We start from the raw sequence: 17,690 nt of genomic DNA on the forward strand, positions 1-17,690 counted from the left end.
TTTAACAAATGTATGCTTTTGGAATATAGGCAAGAGCACAAAACAGATTTTATTTCACAAATGGACAAATTCAAGTTGGCTATGACCCAAGGTTAAACACAGCAGCCTAAATCTTCTGAAGATGATTTTGAGGAAGAGGCCTAGTTTCACAAAACTCTAAAATATTTTCATTTCCTGAAATGTCTGGGGGGATGACTCCCAGACCCCTCTTTTAATTGGCCCTTGAGTTTTGTTCCCCGTTGGGAAATTTACCAAATAAACTTGCCTGCCTCTTAGGGCCTTTAATGCTGCCCTCTATGCTCTATATCTAGCCTAATGTACTACCACCTTTCACAATGCTTTAAAAGAAAATTAGTGTCTATTTTTCATTATATATTTTAACTAAAATGATCTAGTTCCTTCCTCCATGTGTTAGTCTGTTTGTGATGCATTTTGCATCCGTGTGCGGTCATTGGTCCCAATCCTCCTGGTCACGTGACGCAGGATGAGCCAGATTAAGCTGCTGTTTGAGGGACTCCTGCACTTCGCGGAACCACCGTCGGCCCTAATGTGTCGCTCCTTCTAGCACCAACCACAGCCGTCAGCTCGCCGCTTTGTTTGTACAAAAAATAGCCTCGTATTCAACTCGATTTAGACAGCATTCATGAAATAGGTGAGTTTTATTATTTTTATCTGCGGGATTCACCATGTTTTCGCCGTGGGACCGGTGGTACTCGACGAGCTGCTGCCTCTGCTGCCATGTCCGGACGGGCACCATTATCCTGGGAATATGGTACATGGTGAGTGGAAATATGTCTCATAATAAATATAAGATGAAAATACAGCAGTAATGATCAAATGCGCCTGCAGATATAGGCGTCAACAGAGCCCAGACCGTTTCTATTCTTTGCCTTGTTGTTTGTTTCCCCCCAACCCTTTGACCAGTGTAGTTCATTAATGGCAATTTCTTTAGTAAATAATCCATCTATACATATCATTTAGTGTATTTTATTTGCTGATTGTGTTACTGAATACTTGACATAGATGCTTCTTTGCTTATCATGTTATAAAGTATTGTTTTTATCATTCAAATAGGCTTCCTACAATAGTCTATTTAATATCCAGCTACAAAACCATTATATACTTATGTTTTGAGAGTAGGCTATATTTAGGCTTAAGCACCAGCCCTAGGCTTTTACTATTTTTGCCTTTATCTTAGTATTGTGCCTGAATCTCACTTCCATTTTCAATAGTGTCACTAGAAGCCATTGTTAAGTTGCTATAAAATACATTACCCAAATGTTTCTATTCAAAAGCATCTATGTCACATATAGGGGAAGTTGGCTTAATATAGCAGTAGCCTCCATTTCTGTGCGCAGGATAACCTGGACTTTTAAACATAGTCCGATAAGCCTCATAAATCCTTGACCTTCACTGAGTTACACAGTCTCTTCATTTTCCACGAACTAATGGACAGTATGAGTCATAAAGATGGAAAACTACTACACATCTTAATGTGTTGAAAACAATGTACATTTCTATATAATAACATGCGTCTTGAATTAAAGGTTTTAAAGTTAAACAAACAAATAATTGAAATAGGATATATTTGGATAGAATGACAAAAAAGATAGCAAAACTCTGCTTTTATTGCAACAATTAAATTTGTAACTTTAGCCACAAAAGTGGAAAAACCTAAATATAACTTTTGTTTTTTCAATAAGCAGTTGTCTTTTGCAATAACGGTAATAAATGTTTTATTTGTTTCAGCTCATCAATGCAGTGGTCTTACTCATCTTATTGTCAGCGCTCAATGACCCAGTTCAGTATCGGTACCATCTGACCAGCTCCGAGCTCGGCACGGACATAGACGTGATGGACGATGCAAGTGAGTGCAACCTGAACCTATCGTCTAACTTACAGTTTGGGCTTCAGGAAAATTACAGACTAGCTGAAACCTACAGTTGTGTGTGTCTTCTGGTTGTATTAGAATACACAAAGGAAATGGAGCAGGGAGAAAGATCGTGCAAACGGTGCTTAGGCAAGCTGTAGTTGACTTGTCCGTGGATGAATATATTCTGAATCATTGCTTTTGTGCTTTTGTTGTGGATTTCCTTTATAAGCCATGACATCGTTAGGAGTTAGATACCATAACATTACAGTGGGAAACACTGGTAGTTTATTGAATAGCTGAGGAAATGCATTTTCATTTATGATGGTTATTGTTACCTTGGGTGTAAAGTGCAGTATTTTGGGTGATTTGTATAATGCCATACTGTGTGGTTAACAATATGTAAAGGAGAGAAATAAACAGAAGAATGTCTTGTAAAGCATTTCCATGCATATCAGCCGTTTCTTCACCATGTTCAAACCCTGTGACAGAGCTGAGTCTGGTCTTGCGTTTGCTGCCTCAGACTGCTGCTCTCAGCACAGCCCGCGCTGACTCGGCCGCTGCTGCAGGAAACATCTGAGTGCGTGTGTTTCCCTCGAGCCACTGTCATTATTGTCACAGCGTGTACCATCACTGCCGCCTCTGATTAAAAACTCCTCTCAATCTCCAGCAGATTAAAGCAGCCATCTTGACCAACCCCCTCCCGTCTGTTTGTTGGCTCCGATAGTGCGTGGTTTGTGCAAATGCGCACGTAAGCGTTGCTTGTATTGCATTTGTTGTGCCATGAGTTAACATATTGTTACGTGTTCATCCAGAATATATATTTTTTTATTTAAACATTTTGAAGTGCACATAGACGAAGTGGCAATAATGGATAAAATAGACTTCTGTCAAAGCACTGATTCTACAGGGTCTTGCAATGGTCAAGATGTAGACTCTGAGACTCTTCTAGATAAGTGTCTGTTGAGCCACGAGGTGCTCAGTTCTCCCAAGAAGAATTGACCAAGACCAATCATATCGTGTTTTAGTGAGTGAACTTTGTTTCTTTGGTTTAGACACACAATCCTTACAATAATCAGGGTCCACACCAAAATGATCAAAAAAAAAACTGCCCTACACCTGTCCAGATTTACACCAGTTCAACGATGTGATTACAGTATGTGGCAAGTCTCTCGGTGACCAACTCCCCTGCATGGCCAAATCTAAACGAATTGCACTCTTTATTATCTGTAGTTTTCAGAGACAGTTTGTCCTTGTCAACTCTGCCTCTCTTGACAAGTGTCCCGGCGGTCATGGCTGTAATGTGAATACAAGAGGTGTTATATTATGTCAAATTTAGCCTTAGCCTTGCATAACAATTAGCCATCGGGTGGTCACGCTTTCTCCGAGCAGATTGCGAGCTAAAAATAGTCAATGATGTTACTCAAGGTGCTTGTAGTATAAAACCGTTGAATTAAGTCTGGTCTTAAAGTTATGTCAAGTGTTGTTTTGTTGATGTGTCTGACTCACGGCTGTTTGTCTGTTTTCAGATATCTGTATAGCCACTGCTATATCCCTCCTCATGATCCTTATATGTGGCATGGCAACCTATGGGGCTTACAAGGTAAAAAAACACATTTTGTAACAGCTAAACATGTAATAACTGCTCCATAATTAACAGCATGTGTATTTTTTTTTCTTTATAGCAACATGCTGCTTGGATAATCCCTTTCTTCTGCTACCAAATCTTTGACTTTGCCCTTAACACACTGGTAGCCATTAGCGTGGTGGTCTATCCCAACACAGTGCAGGACTATCTTCAGCAGTTGGTAAGAGTGATTTCTTGGTTTCACAATTAAAAACATCACAAGTAATTGGAATAATCTTTGGGGAAGCTCCATTGTAGTATATTGTTCAAAGAGTCAAGTGTTCTGTTTTGTTCTGGGTAACCTAGTTTTATTTATAGCCACATTAAATTTGTTTGCCTTTGTATTTCTGTGCTTTCAGCCGGGGACATTCCCTTACAAAGAGGACATCATGTCCACCAACAACATGTGCCTAGTTTTTGCAGTTCTGCTTTTCATTGGCTGCATCCTAACCTTTAAGGTAAGAACAAAGATAACTATGGTTTTAGTCAACACTGGGTAAGAGATAAGAATGTCAGAGAGTGACTTCTGAGATACAATGTGCATGTGATTAAAAATAGCCAATGCTGTTATGGGTGTTATGGGTGTTTCAGGTATGAGCGAGTGATTGGTTGGATATATTTACATACAAAGTGCAAAGCGCATCAAATATGACATGACTTAAATTCAAGTCAAGTCAACTTGCTCATATGTTGACTTGACTGAAGCTGTAGATTACAGTTTCAATATTTTTAAAGTTCAGCAAGTATTTTATATTTTAGAATGTTCTATTTCATTTGCAATAAAAAACATTTTGTATTTGAGTTTATGCATCTTTTAGTAAAAGGCATCCAAGTCAATTAATGAAAGAAAAGGAATTTTATTCATATAGTGCTTTTCACCCCAAAGTGCTTCACAAGGGATATTCATTCCAATCTCAGTGGTGGTAGCTTTGTACATTATGTATGCACTTTTGGGGTCCAGAACTGCGCCAAATGACCCTTAAACCACCACCAACCAGTTCCTCACACAAGCGAAAGTGAAATGTGAGGACTCTTGGCATAACTAAGAACTGAAAACGTCAGATTCTATCTTTTGAACAGTGGAAAGTTGTGAAAAGGGCATAGCAGTAAAAAAAAAAGTAATGTGACTGAAACTCATCCATAGGCCGGTACATTCATCAACTGCGTATAGCACAACTCTTTTACTCTAGTTTCATATCATTGTTAACTACCGTATGTTGGAAGTATTTTGTACAGGTTTAACAGCTGTGCAAAGCATATGGCCTTGACAGTGAAATCTATGAGCTCGCCCATTGCCGGCGCTCTTCATGAGGTTATCATAGAGGCGCAGAGCAGTGGGTCAGGGACAACAGGAAACCAACCCCTGTCAGGCTAATGCCTCTTAATGCATGGATGAGTCCGCCAGCGCAGCTCTGCTCTGGGGCAGGGGAACGAGAGGGGACACAAAGTTTCAGTCATCTGTACAATCAAATCAAGTGCGTTCTCCTTTGAGCTCAGAGGACGCGTTTGCAGCAGACTTCACAGGCCAGAGCGAGGCATTTCTCTGGGGGAGCAGCCACTGGAAGACATACAGTGCTCCCAAACTGCAATAGTTCTTGTATACCAGGCCAATTCAAAACAAAATGTATAATATTTAGATTCTTGAATAGTAAAACGTCCTCTGGAAAGTAATAAATTCATGTCCGTAAAGATTAATCATGTACAGATAAAATCAAATCAGCTGGACATTTCTTAAACTTGGATGCCGATGTTTGTTGATGTTGATGATTGAGATTGATCTTTTTAGTTTAAATGTAAATTGCATATCTAATTGAAATCACATAGCAGAAAGAATTGTTTCCTCTCCATCGAGATTATTCTGTGATTCAGGGATAAAGTTTGGTTTATAAAATTACGTAAGGGCAGTGACGAGAAAGAGGTAGACAGCGCGCTCCAATTCGAAATGCGCTGTGAAAGGCCGTGCAGCGCAATAAGTCCAGGTTGTGTCGACCTCAGCTCTCCCCGATGCAGAGGTCAGACATGGCAGATGGCTCTGCGATTGGCTGGCAGGGCGGACCGCGGCGCTGCTGCGGTTGGCCGGCTCTATGGAGTTGGCACAAGCGTGGGCTCAGCAGGCTCCTTCACACACAAACACAATGACCCCCCTGTTCCTTTTGCCCAGTGAGGCAAACCTTAAACCTCCTCTCTGGCTTCCTGCGCAAGAACGTGCCTGATCAGACGCCAGGCGGAAATCTCTCATGGTAGAGTCGAGAAGCATCTGAAATATGTTCAATTGGAAACACAAATGACTGAATACAGACTAAAACATATAAACTACTTTATACAATGTCCCTATACTGAACAACTGAGCAATTTTCTTTATTCGTCAAACACATTTATACGTTTCAATGATTTTTTTGGTCAAATGGTTTATATATCTCATTGAAAGAGACCTACAAATTTTAGGTGTGCAAATCCCCTGTGTGAAGCACTTTGGGTTCCATTCCTACTTTTACATAATTTGGTATTTCCAGCATTATCTTCCTTCATGTATTTATATTGAAATTTCCGTCACCCTCTCCTTCACTGACTGTAAGCTGGGTGAGAAGTCCTACTGGACCTCCACGTCACTGCATGAATCCTCTCTGTCGTAAGCATGTGTGACATTGATGAATGGGTGAAGTCACAGCAGGTGACCCTGGTAATAAAGAAAAGTGGTGGCGACGTGTTTCTCAGAAGGTCGTTCATGTGCTGTGTCTCTCTCTGAACAGGCCTACCTGATCTGCTGCGTGTGGAACTGCTACAGATACGTGAGCGGCCGGGGAACCACCGAGGTCCTGGTCTATGTCACCACCAACGACACAACGGTGCGTCCTACACTCAACAAAAGCAAAAATGCCCTTACCTTTACAACATAACAACACCCCATGCACTCAGTCAACACTTTTAACAGCAGATATTTACACTTGTTATTGCAGTTCACTGAGTTGATACCACTAAATGTACAAGGTAAGGCCTAGTCATGAGAGTTTATTCAAGTTGGAGCTCATAGAGCAGCCGTGTAGCTTCCTGTCGAAAGTGGAAACTGAACAATAGATGTTGTTCATGAACATTGATTATCACTGGTTGAAAGAGGCTTACCACAGTTTGATTGGAAATGCTATGTGTAGAATTTTAATCCATAATTATATTTATTGTTTATTGTCTTAAATGAGGACTTCAGATGTGGCAGATTCACACAAATTGTTCATTACTGTTCACTGTCCTCTCCAAATAAACCAATAAAGGAAAGGAAAGTATTATTCAAGATGTCATATGCTTTAAATGAAATACAGTGAATGGCATAATATTAAAAAATCCTACACATATCAGTCATTAGTGCTTCATAATTGTGGATCCTAGACATGCAGTAGTTCTATATTGTTCTATATTGTCCTGTACATGATCTGACGAGTCACTGTTACCACGTATGTGGAGGGAGTTTTGAGAGCAATGAAACAAAGGAACAAAATACAACAGTAAAGCATGCACTGTGACCTGGCAATCACTGTTTCTGAGTTAAGAATAAATTATGCTCTGACAATGACACCACACCAGCGAAACATGCAGACTTGTCCAGGTGTAAAATGGATTCTTGTAATTGTTTCGCTGTAAAGAGTGCCTCGGCTGTCTTCACACCGCTCATATTTTAAAGGGTAGTGTTCAGCGAGTCTCCTTCCTTGCTAATTTAAGGATAATTGATATTGAGTCTGAAAAACGTCCCGCTGCTGCCTTCTCTCTGCCCCCCTCAGCGGTGACTCACAGGTTAGAGGAGCTTTACTGTAGTCAGTGTTTCCATGTGTTGTCCTGCAGTAATCCTCCACAGATACGTAAGACATTAATCTGTCTCAAATACGTGCCGTTCATCCTCCTTTGTCCTTGTGCCGTCAACTGCGCTCACCTTATGAAACTCAACCCTGACATCAACATTAGATCATGGTTTAATTCCATATTGTGAAGCATATGGACGCGGGTCGGCTAATTGTTCGCCAGACTGTAAGCCGCACAAGCATTACAACAGCTTTGCTCTGTCTAAATGCACAGTGTAAGAAATTATAAAGCATCTCGTGAACTGCGTAGGTCACCAAACTTACATAAAGGTCCGATGCGGTTACACAATACACGAAAATGTAATTACTTGTAAAGACTCTATGCCGCGACAGTGTAGTGTAACCAGGCACTAATCTAAAAACTAAATTTTCATTTATCTTTTTCAGTTTTTTCTCCACATACCACCTTTTCCGGACTATAAGTCGCACCAACCAAAAATATGCATACTGAAGAAGAAAAACATATATAAGTTGCTCTGGAGTAAAAGTCTCACCAGCCAAATAATGCATAATAAGGAAGAAAAAACATATATAAGTCGCTCTGAGTATAAGTCGCACCAGCCTTGGCATCTACCTGGGCATCTACCTGGGCATGGAGGCGTAACTGCACTGTTGACAAGCCTCTCCCGGCAACACGTTGTTCGAGCAGCCATTTGCAAACTCATTCCTCTAGCTATGGCCATCTAGCTTGTAGCCCGTGATTAGCTTTTTTGTTTTCTTCATTGCAGTAAGAGTAACCTCCCCTTTTCGCCAGTCCCTCACAAGTTTCTCGCTCACGCTACACTTTCTCTCTGCCGCTTGATTACCGTTTTTTTTTTTTTTTTTTAATTTTCAGTGGTACAGGAGTAGCAGATACTGGTACACAAGCCTAGAGCGCCCTCTAGCGGCTGTCAGTGTGAAAATAACAAACATGTGAAATTGCATATTTTGATATATAAGTCGCACCTGAGTATAAGTCACACCCCTCACCAAATTATGGGGAAAAAAGTGTGACTTATAGTCCGGAAAATACGGTACATCAATCAAGTCAATCAAAGCCCAACCAAATTTAGCAAAAGAAAGTACAAAACACCAACAGTTAGTTGCAGTGCTGTGTTGAATGAATTAGGAACAAACAGGATCAGTGTGCTCTATGCTGTTCCCATACAAATGTAAAAATGCTGCATCTGGGAGGGCATCAGATAAAACCCATACACCAGAAAGCGGTAGCAACAGATTTAAAAAAAATCAAACGTAAATGCGTAAAGAAAATACACCCTTATTCATCTTTTGCAAGCAACAAAAAAGTAACCAGTAGTTTAGTTTATCTCCAGCTGTATGCGCTATAATTATGAATGTCTGTCAACGTGCAATAATCCAACAAGTATCCAAGCCGGATAAACCCCTCTCACTTGTGTAGATTTCCGAGCAGATGGTTTATTCAGAGCATTTCACCACTAAATGAAAAGAGTGCTCCATCTATTTCCCGTCTTCGAAAGCAGGCAGTGTGTCTAAATGGCTTTCAGCGACCTCGGACATCAAGTCCCCAGCTGCCTAATCTGTTGTTGCTTTTATATAAATGCTATTAAAATGCGCTGTCCCACCCTCCTCCTCTTTAGATATATATTTATATACACTCTCTTCTTCTGAACACAGTTAGTTACATAATTGTCTGCCTGTGTCCACTCCGTTTCAAATTCTGGCTGTGATGTGCTCTCCGGGCCTCTCTGACCGTTTGGCTATTCTCTCCCTCTGAGCATATTCTCTCTCTCCCTCGCGCTGTGTACTCACCCTGAATGAGCGCTGGTTTTATAACACCATTTGGAGTCCGTGCGTGTGCTATCCTTGTCACTGGTCATGCCTGCAGCAATTAGAGCGGCCTAAAGTCTGCTGTAAAGAGCAGAGAAAGGCACCGGATGCGGAGGACGATATGAGTGTTTGTAAAGAGGCCTTTCTCATACACGTTTACTACAAGTATCTTCTTTACACGTCTCTAACATCTGTCTATGTATTAGTAACAACAGACATCAACGTGCTTCGTTAATTCATGAAGATGCAACATGAAAAATTATAAACTGGTCACATCTTTTGCCATTTGGTGTTTTAACCTCTGAACCCCCCCTGAACTGAGCACATTTTCTCCAGTTTCCCAAATGTAAAAGCTTCTTGAACAAAGCAACGAAAACGAGGATGAAAATACAACAAAAGAGAGACAAAAACACGATTAGCAAAAGACAAAAGCACGATTAAAAAGTGATGAAAAGCAAAAAAAGAGCCACAAAAAAAGTGACAAAATTGCAACAAAAATGTGCCAGAAAAGCAACAATAATACAATGAAAAGGTGATAGAAAGCAAGGAAAAAAAGCGAAGAGGAAAGCAACAAAAAAATGACAAAAAACAGATTAAAAAAAGACTGACTTAAAAATGTGACGAAAATGCGGCAACAAAAAAGTCACGATCAGTTTTGTAGGTCTAAGCTTTCAAATGATGCGTTACCCTGGCCTATAGGCTGTGAGTTAGAATCAAAAAACTGTTAGATTTGGGTAAAGCCAAACTGGAGAAAATGCACTTAGTTAAGGCAGGGGGTAAGAGGTCCAAAACCCTGTACCCATTTATTTATTGTCAAATCACAAAGAAAAAATGTCCTCCTCAAATGCAGACATTTTTGAGAAAAACAAAACACTGTACTGTGTATCTAAAAATAAACCTGCGGGGTAGTTGATCCACTTCGCTCTCTGAAAGTTGTAAAACGAGCTTACAAACTCATCCCGGTGAAGAATTGGGGTGTTAGAAACGTGTTAGGAAAGTTACAAATGAGTTTAGACCACAACTCACTTACAGCTGTATTGCTCTGTTTTTCATCGTTTGTCAAATTACAAAAAAAAATCATTTGTTTTTACGGTAAAATCTAACACTACACTAACCAGGGCTAACTTAGTTTGACAGAACAATCTCAGCGAAACCAGCACACTCATGTGTCTTTAGGCAAGAGACTTCATGCTCCTCTATGTAACTCTGTGATGAATGGTCTCAGTCAGAGCGAGTTGGAAGTCAGCCTGCACACTTTTATTAGACCATAACAAACGACTAACCTATTTCTTGCTGCTTGGTTTCAGGTCCTGCTTCCCCCGTACGAGGAGGCTATTGCCATCCCGCCCAAGGAGCCCCCGCCGCAGTATATGGAGGCATGAACGCCACCTACTTCACTGCTGCTCATCCTCTGAACGTCCCGCCACCTCCTCCCTATTCTCCTCCCTCGTCCGCCTCCTCGGCTGTCCCACACTCCGAGTGGTTCATGCTCAATTTAAGGGAAAAGGACATTTCCGGGGGAGCCCTAAATCCTAAACTCTGAAATCACGTGACATTTCCTGGTTGTTGTGGCAGAATGACTGACTTAAAAGACAAAAATTCCACACTTTTCTCCGACCGAAAAGTGCACCATGTGGCCACCAACTGTTACTACGACTCCTGATACTGTGAATCCTGTTGTCTTCATCGATAAACTACCTGAGAGCGCGTGTGCGTGAGAGTAAATGGTTACGCAAGAGCACTTTTTTTTTTTTCAGATATTGAGAAATTCCTTAATCGAATGTAAAGTTGGGGTATTTTTGTATGACTTTTGTATAACAGTGAAAAGGGAAAAAAGAAGAGATGCCGAAGGTGTCATGTATACAGTGACGTAATATAAATGTGTAATGGTGTGATGCAGAAAAGTAGGGATGTGGCAATGCAAAAACAGTGTCTAGGCTTTTCCACGTTGTAAATTGGCGCGAAATCAAAGTTCAGGTCGTTTATTGTTCATTTGTTCTACAAGGTAAATCGCTCAGAGGATTGTAATTGTATTAAATTAAACGTAATGAGCCATATCTTTATGTGAACATGGGGTTATGTAAAGCAAAGAAGAAGAATTGCAAGCATTTACATTTGCTATTTTCCAGCCATTTAAATTGTCGAGTTTATTGCTATTAATTGTCGCCTTTTTAACCTCGTCTCTGTTAAAAGCACAGCTAGAATTAAATGGTGACTCGAGTGCATTGTCGCATCCCGCCTGAAATCGACCCGACCAATAGAAGCTCGTCTTCCTTTTGTATTTTATATGTGGTGTGTGTATTAGTGAAAACCTTTTCCAATCGACTTCCATGAATAATCATCCTCTGAAGCACTTATAACAAAGTACAAACGTCATAACCGATTCAAATCTGGTAGTGCTCTTTCTGTGGCGTTCTTGTCCTTGTTCCTGCAGTGTTGATTGTCTTTACATGTTTTTTTATTACTTACATTTAATGTCATTGATTTGACTTAGCTGGATTTTCCTCCAAAAGACAGTATGACACGCTGCTGAACTAGTCGTTGAGTGCGTGCTATAAGATGAATGGGAAGGTTGCATCTCGTGTTCGTAGTTCTTTTGCATATACGCCGTGACGATGTGATACTTTCCGTGCCCCTTTGGAAAAAGAACATAGGATTTTTAAAGCATTGATTGAGCTTAGCACAGTAGCACAAATCAATTGATGCTTAGTAGTACAAGAGAAAGCCTGACTGTTTTTCTGTAGGGACCTATTACAGTCATTAGAGCTATACTGGGATTAGATAATGCTTAACTAGGGCTGCACGAAATGAGAAAGGAGATTTTTCATTAGTTTTCATTAGTCAGAAATTTCACACTTTTAAATGGGGTACATTTTAAAAGGCAAATATTAGAAAAGTGTATCTGTGATTTACTTAAAGGCCCTACACCTGCCCTAACCTTGCTCACATTTCTAACATTCATATTCTTGAATGAGTTCAAGCACATTGTGCATCCTTCAGAGAGAGATACTGTCTTAATATGTAAACAAAATCTTTATTATTGTCCGCTTTTACAATATACTGAAGGACAACAAGAAGAAGAATATCAGGTATAGGGCCTTTAACATTAGCATTACTCAGATACATTTAGTTTCTGGATATACTGCATGGATTTTCTCTCATGTCAGCCATGATAATTTGTGACAACTTGTGCAGCCCTGCTCATAATCCGTTAATTCCTATGTAGATGTAACCATGAAGGTATTAACATGTGGTATTCTTTCTATGCAAATGTAAGTGTAAAAATCAATCCTTTTCCATTCAATACTAACGTGGTAGTTGATGCTGTACCCCTTTGTCATTGTTCCTGTGAACCCGGCGCTTCTGCAAATCCAACAAAACCGCACTTTGTTCAGCCAGAACCAACTCCTAGAAACAAACCGCTGTCTGTAAGGGTATTTCTGAAGCCTCAGCCTCCTTTGTACTGGTGAAATAGGCCGTATGCTGTTACAGGGACCTACTGCAGAGTGGATCTGGGTTGGGCCTACTGAGAGGGAGAGAAAGGAGGCAGGCTTGTGTCTTTTTGAAATTAAATCCACCACTGTCTGTTTACTCAAATCTTGTTGGATCTGCATGAAATAATGTCTTCAAATCTTAATAATAAAACTATGAAATTATTATGGGAACTCTTTTTACTGAACCACGTTTTGTCCATATTTCTTTTACTGCTAAGAAGTGCATCAAGCCACACGTTCACAAGCTTTCCTACTCTGTGGAAAAGACTAATGAGGATGAATGACTCGCTTGGATTTATGGAAAACCTATAGAGCAGTGGTTTTTGAAATGTGGTATGTCGTCATGTGCCACTGATGGGACGCGGGCTACGGGCTAGCACTAAAGGTCATCTGCAATTTAAAGTCTTTATGCATTTCAATTAGAGATAATTGTATGTAATGATGGGACTTGAAAGGTATAGATCAAAAAGATGTCCTTAAAGGAACAGGCCACCGTTTTTCCATACTGAGATATGTTCTTACCTGAGCTTAGACGAGTTGATGCGTACCTGTCTGGTCTTTGTGCCCGTGGAAGAGCTTGGTCGCTTCTAACTTCACCCCAGCTATGGGCCTGTTCCTTTAAAGCAAATAGGCGTTCTGGAAAACCTATTAAATGAACATAGAAAAAGATCCACACAGCCAAATTGCTCCCAGGAAATATTCTTTATTGAGTGATGTCTCTTCCATGTACCACTGTGCCTAGATCAAAATTAAATCAGGACTAAACCGTGCCTAAATTGGACAAAATTATGGCTACACTGGGAGTAACAATGATAGCCATATCTCAACCCGAAAACACTACCTTATAAGAAATACTAAAGCATAACTGCAATGATGTTTGATTAAACTTTAAGTACTTCCACCTGAAGAAGCCAAAAGTACTATCACCATTTGAGAATCACTGCTCTGAGTTTGTGGAGCACTGCACACTTAACAGAAGATCCTCATCAGCTACATATTTATATCATATAAAAATATTCAGGTTTATATTGTAATGTGAGCAGTCAGTTATAGGTCAAGGAGAGCATATAAAGAGTGAGCATATAAAGAGTGATCAAAGCGCTTTTACAGCAATGAACCAGTCACCCATTCACACTCTTATTCATTCACCAATGTACACAGACACTGGAGGCACGGAGGGTGTAGTGTCTTGCCCAAGGACACGACGACAGTGTGCATCTTCAGGAGCTAGGATTCCAACCCCTGACCTTCCAATCACGATTCGCTCTACCAACTGCACCACTGCCGCCCGTTTAGTCATAAAAAAGATACAGTATGTTCCACAATTGTTGAGAACAGTCTGTGAAGTCTGTAAAACCCACAGCAATGTTTCCCGAGTGTCATCTGCAGATTCAGCATCTCTCCCTCGGCCTCAAAGGGATGAGCAGACAGGCAGATCAGCAAGGATTTACTCTGATGCCTCAAAATGGTGGCTGCTGGCACCACTCTGGGCGCCACGTTACCAGACAGGCTCACCTACTTTCCCCGCGCAGGGACGAAACATGACAGGAATTTTTTTTTTAAAGTGGGTCAAATTAGAGCTGTTTGATCATTTGATGTCCTAAATGTAAGACAGACAAAGTCGAACAACATGAATCCCATGGGCAGACAAGCTTTGACCTCAATGGAAAGAACATTTTCATACAGGGTATCAATATGCACTACTTTTGGAGATGTACAAGAGGAATAAAGACTGGACTTCAGTGTAATGTCCTTAGGTACTTTAGTAAAAGCAAGAGACATTTACTAAATCAGATCACATAAGGCATCTTTTAGATCCATAGAAAGAAATGACAAACACTGAAAAAGCTTTTAGTACAGTTTAAAGCATTCAGTATATGATGCCTTTTGTATTATTCTACTCTACATCATTGGTTATTCTACTTCTACTATATCATCAGCATTCAGCACCAGTGGTTCTACTGCCTTATTTTGAATACTATAATTATGACACAGCTCACCGGGTGGGAAAAAAGCAAAGGCCCTTTCTCATTTTAATGTTTCTCTCCTCTACAAAGTCAAACTTGGCAAAATGTTATGGGTTATACGCTGTGATTCATGATCAATATTGTATTAAGTGAGCATATTAAAAGTGTAGTGTCTCCTCTTATTCTTCCAGCTATTTTAAAGCCATTTCTGGACCTGCAATATTACATTTTAAAGAAATGGGCAACTTAAATTAGGTATTGATGTCCAGTGACTGTCATGCTTTGTTCTGTGTACAGTGGCACATCATATAAATGCATGGGTATTATTAAATATCCTGCAGCAGAGTCCCCTCTATTTATAGTCCTGCTTGTTCACATGTGTAAATTTGATTGTGCAACTGTTAGATATGTAGCGGTCCTCATTTGCCTCTGGGCATTTGCTGCACTGCACGTGAGCGGTTTGAGGAAGCGCAAGCTCATCCAATTTAACTGGAATTCAGAAAACAGCTTAAATATGCATCGAGTGGAAGGAAAAACTGGACCAAGCCAGTTCAGTGTCTCATGCTGAAGGGCTTTTGCTGTATGTCTAGCGCAGGTAGGGCTGTGAATCATGAACCAGTTTTAAAAACTTGTGCAGTCCATTAACAAATGAGAGCTAAGGGCATCTGGGAAAGCACTATATTCTGTATAATACTAATGCATTATAAAAAATAAAGTCACCAATATTTTAACAATGAACTCAACTCTTGCAGTTAATGTATTAAAACTACTTGCTCCAATCAGAGGCTGTATAAAATATGCACTTATCAGATGTATAGTCAATCGAGAAAATATAGAGCCTGGACATTAGGTTAACTTTTGCCCTGATGGAAGGAGACCGGTACAGCGAAAAAGCCTTTTAAAAACCATTGTGCATGTTTTCAGATGCCCCTAGTGAGAGGTTCTGGGCTGGACAGTGTTCCTTTCTGTGTCAGCAGTTACAGAAAAGCCTAATCTACTTAATCCACCTACGCAGTCAAACTGCCACACAACTACCAATCCCACCAGCTGGAGGGAAATGTTCTGACCTCTACAAAACCAGCAATGCACGAGAACTACTGCTCAGCCGAGTACTAAATAAATATGTCAGACTTGGTTAGCAAAAATCTTTCCTAATATTTTGTAGCACCTTGTAAACTTCCATGTTCCTGTAAAGCCATTAACACCTTTGAAAAGACAGGCTCCACTTTGATTACGGTCAACAGAACAAAGTGTCAGTCCTATTAGAAAAGTATTAATCTTTCAGCATTCTGAAAAATCTGGAACAGATAATTAAAAAATAGTGCAATTGCCCTGATGCACAGTAATAGTACTACTGCTCCCTAGTGGGCATCCAAGGAAATGTTCAATGTGCAAGAAAAGAAACACACTGGAAATAAACTGTTGACACCGACTTTATTTATAACAACGGGGCGGGGACAGATTTACTGGGGCTGGGGCTGCTGGTCGGGCATGCTCCTGATGATGTCTGAATCGCCTGGAAAAGAAACACAAAAAAATTAGAATATAAATGTACGCAATTGAGGGCAGTTACACTTTGTTCACTTAATTAAATGTACCCAAGTGGACGGTCTTAAAATTATTAGGCAAAGCCCAAACATTGCTGAATACTCCAGAAGGCTTAATTCTAGGGAACCACTAGTCCTGTAGAGGACCACCAGGAGGAGGTCCCAAAAACACTTGGGTCAAGCACACGTGACACACAGAACAAACTAAACTAAGGCACGTACCAGGATCAATGATGGCCAGTGTGCAAACCCTGTAGTACTTTCCGCAGGCTGTGCCGAGCTCAATGTTGTTGCCGCTGTAGTGGTGCACACCGGTCTTGGCCAGCATGGCATAGTACTCAATCTCAGATTTCCTACAACAAAGTGGTAGTTTTGGTCACTTAGGAGGTACATATTCTTTAAAAACAGACCACAACATGACATCAGAGCATTACACCGTTATGAACAAAGCTCCATCAAAATGAAGTCAACCACCAGCAAAACATACACAAACATGCTTACTGCCTTCAAAAGATCACCATAAACATGTAAGATCTATACCTGAGAGCGGGGCAGTTGTTGGCGAGGATGACCAGCTTGGCTTTGCCCTGGCGGATCATCTTCTGGGACTGCTTGTATCCCAGAACGTACTTGCCACTCTTCATCACCAGCTGGAGCCGGGAGTTGATGGACTCCAGGGACTTTTTCTGTATCAAGGTAGATCAGGCACATTTCAATGACAGAGGAAACAACACAACACACTGCTGTCATTTCTTCGGTCCCCTCAGCAGCACTTTTGAGTGACATTCAGTAAATTGGCCTTCTGTCATAATATAGACAAGGAAGACCTGACAATGAGGTTACTACTTCCCCCACAATTAGAATTTTTGAGGCAGAGACTCGTTAGCTTAGCATTAACAGAGTATCAGTTGGCTAATCATGCTGTAAACAGCGCAGGTTCCGGATTGCCGACGTGAACCAGTATCCATTGAAGAGCTCGATAATACAGACACAAGGTTTGTATTATGAGCGAACCATGAACGAACAAAAAGTATCTGCAGAGCCGCTAGCAGGCCCAGGCTGAGACCCGTGTCCACGTGAAGCAGCCGAGCTCAACGCGTGCGGGGCGGCTCACTCACCGTCTTCTTTGCGGCCACCATTTTGAGATTTGTTCCGATTCGGCCAACCTACGAGCAACGGGAGACAACGGGTGTTAATATGTGGGCCACAGAACAGTGATTTGTGGCATTTAAATGTGTGTTTTTGAACAAAATAAGCAGAGCAGCGCTTACTGTGAGTTAACTCCAATATGGCCACGGAGTGAAAGGAAGTCCCATGGTGCTTTGCGAATATTTCAGTCACTGAGGCTGCGCAGAAGGCTACCGCGCAGGTCAGGCTCTCCAGATAGTTTGTGCAAATTTCAAAGCAAATTCGTGTAATCATAGAAGAGTCGCTTTGCCCTTAATCTTCTGTAAATGTTAACACACACACACACACACACACACACACACACACACACACACACACACACACACACACACACACACACACACACACACACACACACACA

At 40.8% G+C, this 17,690-nt stretch overlaps 2 protein-coding genes across 2 annotated transcripts; one reads left to right on the forward strand and one right to left on the reverse strand.

Moving 5' to 3' along the window:
• Window positions 1–514: 514 nt before the first annotated feature.
• On the forward strand, window positions 515–11,939 carry laptm4b (lysosomal protein transmembrane 4 beta). Its single transcript, XM_079570517.1, has 7 exons — window positions 515–779; window positions 1,750–1,867; window positions 3,400–3,473; window positions 3,556–3,678; window positions 3,857–3,955; window positions 6,248–6,343; window positions 10,441–11,939. Exons 1-7 carry the CDS (start codon window positions 687–689, stop codon window positions 10,513–10,515), a joined length of 678 nt encoding a protein of 225 aa, XP_079426643.1. The 5' UTR covers window positions 515–686; the 3' UTR covers window positions 10,516–11,939.
• A 4,070-nt stretch (window positions 11,940–16,009) lies between these two features.
• rpl30 (ribosomal protein L30) lies at window positions 16,010–17,491 on the reverse strand. The gene is made up of 5 exons (XM_079570728.1): window positions 17,413–17,491; window positions 17,260–17,307; window positions 16,682–16,827; window positions 16,364–16,494; window positions 16,010–16,110 (listed from the first exon to the last, which is right to left on the reverse strand). The coding sequence occupies exons 2-5, from the start codon at window positions 17,278–17,280 to the stop codon at window positions 16,058–16,060; spliced, it is 351 nt and encodes a 116-aa protein (XP_079426854.1). The 5' UTR covers window positions 17,281–17,307; window positions 17,413–17,491; the 3' UTR covers window positions 16,010–16,057.
• Window positions 17,492–17,690: the final 199 nt, after the last annotated feature.

Source organism: Gobius niger (assembly GCF_951799975.1).
Source record: "Gobius niger genome assembly, chromosome: 14".
NCBI classification, from domain to species: Eukaryota; Metazoa; Chordata; class Actinopteri; order Gobiiformes; family Gobiidae; genus Gobius; species Gobius niger.

Bases quoted from the DNA above. Each gene is read 5' to 3' on its own strand.
- laptm4b (XM_079570517.1), top strand. From the start codon at position 687: ATGTTTTCGCCGTGGGACCGGTGGTACTCGACGAGCTGCTGCCTCTGC. The intron at 1,868-3,399 runs GTGAGTGCAACC...GTCTGTTTTCAG, and splicing joins AGACGTGATGGACGATGCAA to ATATCTGTATAGCCACTGCT. The intron at 3,956-6,247 runs GTAAGAACAAAG...CTCTCTGAACAG, and splicing joins GCTGCATCCTAACCTTTAAG to GCCTACCTGATCTGCTGCGT.
- rpl30 (XM_079570728.1), bottom strand. From the start codon at position 17,280: ATGGTGGCCGCAAAGAAGACG. The intron at 16,495-16,681 runs GTATAGATCTTA...ACTTTGTTGTAG, and splicing joins AACAACTGCCCCGCTCTCAG to GAAATCTGAGATTGAGTACT. The intron at 16,111-16,363 runs GTACGTGCCTTA...TTTCTTTTCCAG, and splicing joins ACTGGCCATCATTGATCCTG to GCGATTCAGACATCATCAGG.